Source organism: Sinocyclocheilus grahami, unplaced genomic scaffold, assembly GCF_001515645.1.
Source record: "Sinocyclocheilus grahami isolate Dianchi unplaced genomic scaffold, SAMN03320097.WGS_v1.1 scaffold792.1, whole genome shotgun sequence".
Lineage (NCBI taxonomy): Eukaryota > Metazoa > Chordata > Actinopteri > Cypriniformes > Cyprinidae > Sinocyclocheilus > Sinocyclocheilus grahami.
This window is the reverse complement of record NW_015505971.1, coordinates 185,296-197,519: the sequence shown is the minus strand read 5'-3', so window position 1 is coordinate 197,519 and position 12,224 is coordinate 185,296. Positions and strand designations below refer to the sequence as shown.

General features: G+C 40.0%; 1 protein-coding gene across 1 annotated transcript in view; it reads right to left on the bottom strand.

Annotated features, from left to right (window-relative positions):
- The window catches only part of poc1a (POC1 centriolar protein A), a 90,689-nt gene that overhangs the window by 14,749 nt on the left and 63,716 nt on the right, over positions 1-12,224 (bottom strand). The window contains exon 10 of the mRNA XM_016246284.1: positions 4,756-4,899. Within this exon, the coding sequence (XP_016101770.1) occupies positions 4,756-4,899 (144 nt within the window). The remainder of the gene's footprint in view (positions 1-4,755; positions 4,900-12,224) is intronic.

Sequence of the window (12,224 nt, the reverse complement as noted above, 5' to 3'; positions counted from 1 at the left end):
CAGACTCGGGCTCCAAACGAATCTCTACTGGGCTCCAAACAAATCTCTACTGCGCAGACTCGGGCTCAAAACAAATCTCTACTGGGCTCCAAACTAATCCCTACTGCGCAGACTCGGGCTCCAAACGAATCTCTACCGCGCAGACTCGGGCTCCAAACGAATCTCTACCGCGCAGACTCGGGCTTCAAACGAATCTCTACTGGGCAGACTCGGGCTCCAAACGAATCTCTACTGCGCAGACTCGGGCTCCAAACGAATCTCTACTGCGCAGACTCGGGCTCCAAACGAATCTCTACTGCGCAGACTCGGGCTCCAAACGAATCTCTACTGCGCAGACTCGGGCTCCAAACGAATCTCTACTGCGCAGACTCGGGCTCCAAACGAATCTCTACTGCGCAGACTCGGGCTCCAAACGAATCTCTACTGCGCAGACTCGGGCTCCAAACGAATCTCTACTGCGCAGACTCGGGCTCCAAACGAATCTCTACTGCGCAGACTCTGGCTCCAAACGAATCTCTACTGCGCAGACTGGGGCTCCAAACGAATCTCTACTGCGCAGACTTGGGCTCCAAACGAATCTCTACTGCGCAGAGTCTGGCTCCAAACGAATCTCTGCTCCAAACGAATCTTTACTGCGCAGACTCTGGCTCCAAACGAATCTCTACTGCGCAGACTCTGGCTCTAAATGAATCTCTGCTCCAAACGAATCTTTACTGCGCAGACTCTGGCTCCAAACGAATCTCTACTGCGCAGACTCGGGCTCCAAACGAATCTCTACAATAAAATCATTTGTTTTCACAGTTTGAAATTCTTTGCAGTCATTGGCTGTTAACTCTTAAAGAGATAAGACACTCAAACCTTAAATGGCCCATTTTACCTGATGGTCCAATTTGCCTGATATCACCCTACCATTATAGGACTAAACATGCAATGGTTTTAAAAGCCTCATTTACTGACTTTTGCAGTATGATACGCGCTCACTGATTCGAAACAAATGATTCGCAAAGGTTTAGAAGCTTCACGAAGCAGTGTTTCAAAAGCGCACATGGCACATCACTGGTAGTAGCCTAGGTAAAGTACTGAAAATCTTTCAGACCACATGGCAAGTGGACGTTTTAGAGGACCAGGTGCAGATCTTCACCAGTCGCTCACAAGTCTGTGTCCAGAGTTTGACACAACCGTAAGATTTTTTTTTCTCTGAAATAGTTTTTGGGGTTCAAGCGACTTTTTTCTTAAGATAGCTGAACAACATGCTTACCAAAACAAACCATTGTTTGATGTAACGAAATAGTTTTTTTAATTCTTGAATACATTTAGTTACTCAATTCGTAGAGTTTGCGAAGCGCAGAACCAATTTTTCTAGTTTGTAGGTGATTATCGCTTTCGCACTGGAGGAAACTTTCAGGGTATATATTGTGAGATATGAATGGCCAGTTCAAGTTGAATTCTTGTTGTGAACACTAGAGAGTGCTAGTCTAACAGCGTAACCCGGGTGTGTCTCACACGTCCTGAAAAGTGAAGCTGCGGGCTCTTTGATCCCCCCCTGGTGGCTGGCTGCAGTACAGGTCATAAACCCCTCCCTCTCCATGTAAACTAATGGGACTTGAGTCAAAATAAAAAAATAAATTACACTTCCAATACAATTTTCCGACAGATGTTTTTTGTCATTTAAGGTAGTTGTTATCACGCTGATATATGTTAAATTGGTCGTTTTTGTGATAAGTTTGATTTTAGCTAGTAATTTGATGCTATAAAAACGGGACGTGTCGTTATGGTTGATTGGGTCTGCGGGAGTTTGATACCACGGCTCCACCTCACAACACTACTGCGCAGACTCTGAATCCAAACGAATCTCTACTGCGCAGACTCGGGCTCCAAACGAATCTCTACTGCGCAGCCTCGGGCTCCAAAGGAATCTCTACTGGAATCCAAACGAATCTCTACTGCGCAGACTCGGGCTCCAAAGGAATCTCTACTGCGCTCCAAACGAATCTCTACTGCGCAGACTCGGGCTCCAAAGGAATCTCTACTGCGCTCCAAACGAATCTCTACTGCGCAGACTCGGGCTCCAAAGGAATCTCTACTGCGCTCCAAACGAATCTCTACTGCGCAGACTCGGGCTCCAAAGGAATCTCTACTGCGCTCCAAACGAATCTCTACTGCGCAGACTCGGGCTCCAAAGGAATCTCTACTGCGCTCCAAACGAATCTCTACTGCGCAGACTCGGGCTCCAAAGGAATCTCTACTGCGCTCCAAACGAATCTCTACTGCGCAGACTCGGGCTCCAAAGGAATCTCTACTGCGCTCCAAACGAATCTCTACTGCGCAGACTCGGGCTCCAAAGGAATCTCTACTGCGCTCCAAACGAATCTCTACTGCGCAGACTCGGGCTCCAAAGGAATCTCTACTGCGCTCCAAACGAATCTCTACTGCGCAGACTCGGGCTCCAAAGGAATCTCTACTGCGCTCCAAACGAATCTCTACTGCGCAGACTCGGGCTCCAAAGGAATCTCTACTGCGCTCCAAACGAATCTCTACTGCGCAGACTCGGGCTCCAAAGGAATCTCTACTGCGCTCCAAACGAATCTCTACTGCGCAGACTCGGGCTCCAAAGGAATCTCTACTGCGCTCCAAACGAATCTCTACTGCGCAGACTCGGGCTCCAAAGGAATCTCTACTGCGCTCCAAACGAATCTCTACTGCGCAGACTCGGGCTCCAAAGGAATCTCTACTGCGCTCCAAACGAATCTCTACTGCGCAGACTCGGGCTCCAAAGGAATCTCTACTGCGCTCCAAACGAATCTCTACTGCGCAGACTCGGGCTCCAAAGGAATCTCTACTGCGCTCCAAACGAATCTCTACTGCGCAGACTCGGGCTCCAAAGGAATCTCTACTGCGCTCCAAACGAATCTCTACTGCGCAGACTCGGGCTCCAAAGGAATCTCTACTGCGCTCCAAACGAATCTCTACTGCGCAGACTCGGGCTCCAAAGGAATCTCTACTGCGCTCCAAACGAATCTCTACTGCGCAGACTCGGGCTCCAAAGGAATCTCTACTGCGCTCCAAACGAATCTCTACTGCGCAGACTCGGGCTCCAAAGGAATCTCTACTGCGCTCCAAACGAATCTCTACTGCGCAGACTCGGGCTCCAAAGGAATCTCTACTGCGCTCCAAACGAATCTCTACTGCGCAGACTCGGGCTCCAAAGGAATCTCTACTGCGCTCCAAACGAATCTCTACTGCGCAGACTCGGGCTCCAAAGGAATCTCTACTGCGCTCCAAACGAATCTCTACTGCGCAGACTCGGGCTCCAAAGGAATCTCTACTGCGCTCCAAACGAATCTCTACTGCGCAGACTCGGGCTCCAAAGGAATCTCTACTGCGCTCCAAACGAATCTCTACTGCGCAGACTCGGGCTCCAAAGGAATCTCTACTGCGCTCCAAACGAATCTCTACTGCGCAGACTCGGGCTCCAAAGGAATCTCTACTGCGCTCCAAACGAATCTCTACTGCGCAGACTCGGGCTCCAAAGGAATCTCTACTGCGCTCCAAACGAATCTCTACTGCGCAGACTCGGGCTCCAAACGAATCTCTACTGTGCAGACTCGGGCTCCAAATGATGTAATTTAATCAAAATAGCAGCGGCCATACTGAGATGCTTTGGCTTGACTTTTCTATAGTGGAAGGGAGTAGAGACGCGTCATCCATCTTACATTTTTACAGTCTATGATTCAGACGCAGAACGTCTTCACGAGGACATCAAACAGGAACCTTTTCAGACACGCACTCTTCACCTCAGCGCCAGGCACGAGTCAAACGAGCGTGGAAACGGTACCAGTGACGAGGAGCTTCAGTAGAACAACAGTGAACTGCGGTCAGATGAGATGTCAGGACATATGTCAGTAAAAACAAATCTTCTAGTCCTGTCAGTCATTATACTGTGCTCATAGAGCGTGCTCTTCAAATGCACGCACAAATGTGGCGGCGCACGCTGTATTAGGCTATATTAAAGCGCTGTATCATATTCAAACTGTATTGAAGCTACGAGTATACAATGTCATAATTATGTCGTCAGTTAAGTCACGAAGTTACAAAAAAGGCAATTAAAGCTTGCCTTAAAACTGTGCATGCAAGTAGTTATTATTTATGAGTCACGTTTTAAAGCAGTATCAGATCTGTGCCGTATCAGTCAAGTTCAACAGCGGCAGCTCTTAAAGTAGCAGCAAAAATATCCTAATAACCAGCTGCTGTGACATCTGTTAATCAAAGAACAAAATAAAAAGGAGGAAATCAATAACTTCTGTAGTTGTAAGTTTTATCTCAATTTAATTTAGAATTTAGTGTTAAAAGTGATTTTTTAAAGTCGAATAAATGTTAAATTGATAGCTGTAATGTTATACTGTATACTGTACTTATACTGTAATGTTGAATGGATAGTCAATGGTTAAATATTAAAAAAATATTATAGAGACATCACAGCTGGTTTCAGTGATACTTGCCTTCAGTCATAAAAAAGGCAAATATTATATTAATAAATATTAATAAAATTAAACAAATATTAAAAATATACATTGTTGTTTTTCCATTAATTTGAAGATTGAATGTGAAATTATTAAAATTTAAAAGTATAATTAACAACTGTAACGTTAGGTGGGATTAATCACGATTAACTGCAATTAATTTCAGAAAACATGTGTGATTAGTTATTTAATTTAGTCGATTGCCAGCACTAGTGTGCATGTAAAGATGTGTTACCTGTGTGAGCACGTCCAGCTGTCCTACGATGTGCTGGAGGGTGCTGGCGAGCGCAGCGGGAACACTGTCCGGCTGACCGCCTCCAGGGCTGACCAGAGCGGTGCTGCTGCTCTTCTGTGAGGACACACCGCCGGCTCCGGACTCCTGCGGGAGCGAAGGGAAATCGTGAGCGTCACTGAGGACTACCAACACCCGACTGAAAGGGTGTTATGCCAGGCAAACTCAAGATAGCGACAGATCTTTCCTTCTGTATTGTGACGTACATCTGAGCGTAACAGGTTATTGAAGTAGAGCCCTATGATTTCTGCGATGCGGAAAATGCGGATGGAATCAGTCATAAAAATGGAATTTACTGTACAATGCAGAATGTCACGCAATTTGTCAAAGTTTGGATGAATTAATCAAAAGTAGGTCATTACACTTAGATGAAATCACGATATGGACTAGTATCTGTAAATATTAAGCTGCAAAAAGACTATTTAAATACGAATCCTGTGTTCTGCGTGAATGAATGGCGCAGACGCGCGGTTTCGTTTACTACACACATACTGAAGAGCGGACGCTCGCGGTGATTTCAGCGTCTGCGGTCTCACTAAATGAGGAACAACACTCCATTACTGCTCTGAGAGTCACTTCATGATCACTTTACCCTTTCATTTGAGTAACACTAGATATTCACGGCAACCCGTCAAAATAAAAGTACGGTATAACTTGAAGACATAATTGTGCCAGAAATATATTAGGCTACTATTGTTCAGCAGAATGTATGTAATACTACTACTATTACTAAAATTATAAAACTGTATTTTTATAAGGAATAATCACACAATATTTCGTTCATGTTTTAAATTTAATAGTAAATCCCATTTGTTTGCCAAGAAATAAAGTTTAAATTTCATTTGATTAAAGGATAAATTAAATTAATATTTTATGTCTTCCTGTGATGACTGGTTAAATTTATTCAATATTATTGGATATTAAAAAAAATATTTTAATAAACTAAGTTATTTTCTGCATTAAAATTAAACATGCTTGAACAGAATTTAGTAACAATAAAACAGAAGGTGAGGAAAAAAAATAAAACATTACAGAGGGCTGTAAACAACTTTTTGTTAAACTTCAAGATTCATGACTTTAATTTAATTAGACATGATTTTTAATTCATAACATTAAATCTAACAATTAAAAAAGAGTTTAAAAAAAACGAATCTAGAAAAATTAAAACGGAAAAAAAATGGAATTTGGAAAAAGATTTGGCTGTTTGATGCTTCAGTTGTTGATTGGATGACTGTATGTGGGCGTGGCTCAAACGTGTATGCAGATGAGCGTCAGCTCTGCAGGGGCGGAGTTTAAGAGCAGTAAATGATTGAAGAAATCCTGCATACGTCACAGAGAGAAGACTGACCATTCAACTCAAAGATCCAGTTTTGACATTATAGACATTTTTTTAGAAAACAGACGGGTAGCCGTATTTCATTTCATGCCGACTTCAAGGTTTAGTTTACTTAGTGGCCATCTTGACGATGCATATTTAGACATATATACGGATAGCTCCAACCAGAGGAGAAGAGAATCTCCTTATCTGTTTGTCAAGGATAAGCTTATTAAAAAAATGACTTAAAGGGGTCATCGTATGCAAAATGCACTTTTACAAGTTGTTTGAACATAAATGTGTGTTTGCAGTGTGTGTACACAACCACCCTATAATGATAAAGATCCACCTAGTGTTTTTTTTTAAATCTCTATAAAAAATATCCTTCTTCAAATCAAGCCGTTCTCAGATTCTTGGCTGTGTGACGTCACACAGACCCAGGCCCCTCCCACGATTGTTGATTGACGCTGGCGTTTAATCACAGCTCCGCTCTGAGGGACTGTCATCAGTCCGCCATTGTTTCACCGCCGGAGCAGATGTAGACAAGAATAACTCCTGAACGATTGAGGTGTTCTGTTGTTGGATGTAATAATGAACATAGCGGTCGTCATTTACTCCCGACATTTGAGCCGCTGAAGACGCCGTGGATTGCGTTTGTTTCTGAAGGGAATGCGCCCCCGATCTACATAAATGCGCTTATATTCGTGCGAATCATTCGTGATCCAGCTTCACCTACAGAAGAAGTGAGTATAAGGGTTTTTAATGAATCTTTGCAAATCGCCTTTCCTAATAATGTGCTAATTAGCAAGTTCCGCAGCTAAAGTAAACAGTCTCTCAGAGAACGACCATCACCCCACGGAAGAGAGGGGCGGGGGCAGCAGAGCTCATTAGCATTTAAAGGGACATGCACCGAAATGGCTCGATGTGAACAGAGCTGTTTTTGACCTGGTAAAAAGGGTGTTTTTTTACACTACTATTGAGAAATTTTAACAAAAGTATATGTTATAGACTTTTCATTAAGACCCTAAAGAATCATATCAACTTCGATGACCCCTATAAAACATTTTCATTCCATTTAGTGTGCCTGTGCGATTTATAGTAAACTAATGTGATAAAAAATGACTGGCTCTTTAATCTCAGCGGTGTGATTATTTTAGTGTTTGATTGACACGTGAGTAGGCGGTCCTTCACTGATCAGGATGCATTCATGTTCAAGTTAAAGTTGAAGTGTTCACATGTGTTTCTGATGATAGTTTGAGGAATCATGCAAGCATGTTGCAATAGTTTAATTAAAGTGCTGAGGGGAATGCAAAGGTCAGCTGTTGTCTGGTTACAGTATTATGGACACAAACGAGACTAACAGCATACGGGATGGATCGCCACTGGAAGACAAAAGGACGCAGAAAAGCCATCAACATTACAACAGCTCCATCAATAAAACATATTACACCAATATTAAACCCAAGACGACAATGATTCAAGACACTAATATGTGCTTTTACCACCTCAAATGGTATGTGTCAAGTGTACGTTTCGCTCACAGACGTCGCTTGACGTTTGTGTTTGGGGAACAAACCAAGCCAGTCGATTTTGTCGGTCAAAATATTAGACATTTCTAGAGTAAACTTACAAATACACACTCCGTGTTTGTACTATGATTACAGCAAGTGTGTGAGGTCGCCACACATTGCAAGTGAATTACTTGTAAAGGTTGCGTTAGTCTATTTTTGCAGCGCTAGCAATAAACGTTGAAAATAAGGCACCATAAACTTCTGAGTTGAAAATATTATTGATTAACAGATTTTTAGTAAAATCTTTCAACAAGCTACGCTCATGATTACACTCATGTTATTCCCTTGTATATAAGCCTCGGTAAGTCTGATGGGTGGAGATTAAACCTCTGCATCGTCACAATGAACCTGAAAGCACAGCCTCAGAGACTTGTTTCCAAGCGTTTAACTGTATGTAGTTGTTGCTCAGTGTAATTATTGTTGAGGGTGCTGCTCATTATTGAAAGTGAAGGAGCAGTAAGTGTAAAAGCATCTTAAATCAGGAGAACAGATGGTGTGAAACGAGCTCATAACTGACACTGATGGGAGAGAACAAGACTGAGCGAGAGTGAGTCCGGCCTGCTTTATTCACAGACCCACAATCAACTGTCCAAAGCACAAAGTTCAGACATCTGAAGCTTCAGGCAGATTCATCTGTTCAACCTCAACCTATGAAACGTAATTTTATTGGTTTTAGACTCAATATCTCACCGCATAAACACACTGTTATCTGAGACTATGTCCCTACTGCAAGTGGAGCTCTATGTAATGTAGTCCGGCTCATATTTTAAGATTGGACGGGATCCTCTGGGGAAGCAGCTTTATGCAGAAATCACTGAACAGAAGTAAAGAGAAACCAAATCTGCTATATTGAGTGTCACTCAACTTATCCGTGTTGATGAGCTTCCACCGTGTGATGAAAACTATAATTTGTTTGGTCACCCATCAGCCTCCTGTGTTGCTGTAAGTAGGGCTCTATGAAAACGAGGACATAATCGTGGAATCCAGTCATAATAAAAACAGAATTTACTGTATAACGTGGAATGTCATGGAATTTAACAAATTTTGGATGAAGAAATCAAAAGTAGGTCAGTACAGTAAAATAAAAACGTGATATGGACTAGTGTCTGTCAATATTAAGCAGCAAAAATACCATTTAAATATGAATCCTGCATGTTCTGCGTGTCTCCGTGTGAATTGGCTTCCTTTACTACACACACATACTGAAACACAGTGATCTCAGCCTATGAACACATGAACATAATCTCTAGAACTGCTCTGAGGGTCACTTCATGAGCATGTTACCGTTTATTTTGAGTAAAACTATCATCATATCATATACAAACAGAAAAATAAAAACTCAATATCTCACCGCATAAACACACTGTTATCTGAGACTATGTCCCCACTGCAAGTGGAGCTCTATGTAATGTAGTGTATGTATGTAATAAAAACAGAATTTACTGTATAACGTGGAATGTCATGGAATTTAACAAATTTTGGATGAAGAAATCAAAAGTAGGTCAGTACAGTAAAATAAAAACGTGATATGGACTAGTGTCTGTCAATATTAAGCAGCAAAAATACCATTTAAATATGAATCCTGCATGTTCTGCGTGTCTCCGTGTGAATTGGCTTCCTTTACTACACACACATACTGAAACACAGTGATCTCAGCCTATGAACACATGAACATAATCTCTAGAACTGCTCTGAGGGTCACTTCATGAGCATGTTACCGTTTATTTTGAGTAAAACTATCATCATATCATATACAAACAGAAAAATAAAAGGTCTTCACAGCAACCCATCAAAATAAAATGGACATATATTACTTAATTTAGTACAACCACTACTAATAATACAATTATTATTGAAACATTCTTTTTAGATGAACATTTACCAGAATTTATTTAGCAGAAAAATGTAATTACACGACACAGTATTTCTAGAAGAAAAAAAATGAAATAATAATAAATTGGTATTTTTTTCTAAAATCAATAAGTTGGTTCCCACTCTTTCATGAACACCAAATTCAAGGACTTTTGAAAGCACTATTTATTTAATTTCAAGCACCTATCAAATTCACACCCCAGCATATGTAGCATCACGAAAGACCTGTTACAGTACTTTTCACTTACACTTAACATTTACATTAAACATTTCAGAGTAATGAGGTTTTGAATGTGTAGGTTTCATAAATGTAGACCACTTTGAGCAGTCGTGTTCAAAGGAATTTAATTAAATCCATTGAAGTCAATGGAGTTCACACTGGTAATATTCAAATACAATTTCTCAAATATTAATAAAAATATATATTCTTGCATCAAACTGGTTTTTGCTGTAATTCTTGTCAAATATTTAAATTTGAGAGAATTTCTAAAGGTTTTAATTAATAAAAAGTCGGTAAACAGGACTCTACGCGTACTTTTCTTTTAAAATAAAAAAAAATTTAGGAGCACAGTCAAAAATTTCAAGAGCACCTTCTAATCAATAATCAAAAATTCTGATTAAATATTAGTCTTCCCATTACGAGATGATATTTGACTCCTTAAAGTGATTTACAGGGAATTTTTTATACCTTTGTAATGGCATTTTTCTAACTTTATTAAAAGTATGTCATATTTTATGTCAAAATTAAAAAATATATATTTATAAGCTTTTTAAAATTTCTAATTAAAACAACAGAATAAAATCAAGTAGAATAAGAATAAGTTAGCAATCAAATAAATTCCGTATTTAAAAAATTATTTGTACCACAGAGGAGGCACAGAAGAACACAAAAGTGGCTTGTAGGTGTATTTTCAGACGTTTAATGAAGCTCAGAGGTGGCATGAGTGGAATTAAATTCATAAATTCATGTTGAGGTTAATATTTTAAATATAACATTTTGTATATAGAAAAGATCCTTTAAAAATGAAAGTAAAACTGCCAGTAGGTGGTGGCAAATCATTGAGTTTATCACTGAATCATTCATTCAATTGAATCGTTTGAACGGCTGATTCATTCAGGAAAGAAGCAAGTGATTGGCTTTATGAATGGGTAATTGATTCAGATTTGTTTAAAAACGCACGTTCGTTCATAAACGAAACACCGCTGTGTTTGCTTGGAAATGCGCAGCGGCTCAGCTGTGACTTTGTTTGAAACTATTTTCGTTGATGAAATAGAGCAAAATCAGGCAATAGTGTTGTAGTCAGACAATGCAAGTCACTTAATATTAACTTCTTGTTTAATGAACTGTTGTATTAAATCAATATCACATTAGCAAACTCCCTTAATAATCATTAAAAGCTGTCACTCACTCATCGCGATCTCACAAAGTTCCATTATAATTGACGAAGCTCTCTACACTGCACAATGAGGCTCTTATTTACACCCGGTCAACACTTTGTTTGCAATAATGAGAGGATTTGTGAGATTGCAGAACTCAGGTGTTTGAGCAGTGAGTGGATTCTGATTAACATTGTGTTCAAGGATTCAACAGTCTGTGATACATTACTCAAGGCAGCAAAAACACGTTGTAAATAAGTTAGAAACCTTTGAAGCTCCCCTGAGCGCAAACACAACTATGCTGATCGGGTCAGTCGCACTGGTGCCCCTAAATAAAAACTTTTTTCAAAGTTGCACGCAGAAATTTTCATTCTCAAATGCACTGCTTCTCCATCGGTTCATGCAGGGCTGCGCATCAGCTCACACTAAGTTGTTTTCTCGCGCTACCCAATATCAACCCCCAATCATTAGCGCAGTTTCGTTTTGTCTTTGACAGCGCATATAGGACAATTTTGGAAATAGCACTATTCTACTAAACAAAATTTTCTACTAAATTTCAAATTTAATTCAAGTACTTTCCAGGCCTTGAATCCATGCGTCTGATATTCAAGTACTTTCAAGAAGCGTGGGAATAGTTAAAGGGATAGTTCACCCAAAAATGAAAATGTGATGTTTATCTGCTTACCTGCAGGGCATCCAAGATGTAGGTGACTTTGTTTCTTCAGTAGAACACATTTGATGATTTTTAACTCAAACCGTTGCAGCAAATATGATATAAATACTGTTGGGTTTCTGGCACAAACCGATCGTTTCGTGTGTTAGGACATCAACGTGTCGTCACGAGCTGCAGGGTTTAATTTGGATTTGTCTGTGCATGTTTTTTTTACTCTCATAGATTTTGTTACCATTGCCATGCATTATAAGACTGATAGACTGCAACGGCTAAAGTTAAAAATCATCATGTGTTCTACTGAAGAAACAAAGTCACCTACATCTTGGATGCCCTGCGGGTAAGCAGAGAAACATCAACTTTTAATTTTTGGGTGAACTATCCCTTTAAAACAACTTTTGTTAAACTTTTAATAAATTGCCGTTTAATATTGCAAATGTCTTGATTTCAATTTTTTAGACATGCTTTTTGATGAATAAAATGTCATTTAAAAATTAAAACAGACTCCAGAAAAATTTAAATGGGAAAAAATGGAATCCAGCAAAATTAAAATGAAAAAAAGAACAAAAAAACAAAACAGAATTTGTAAAAAAAAAAAAAAAAAAAT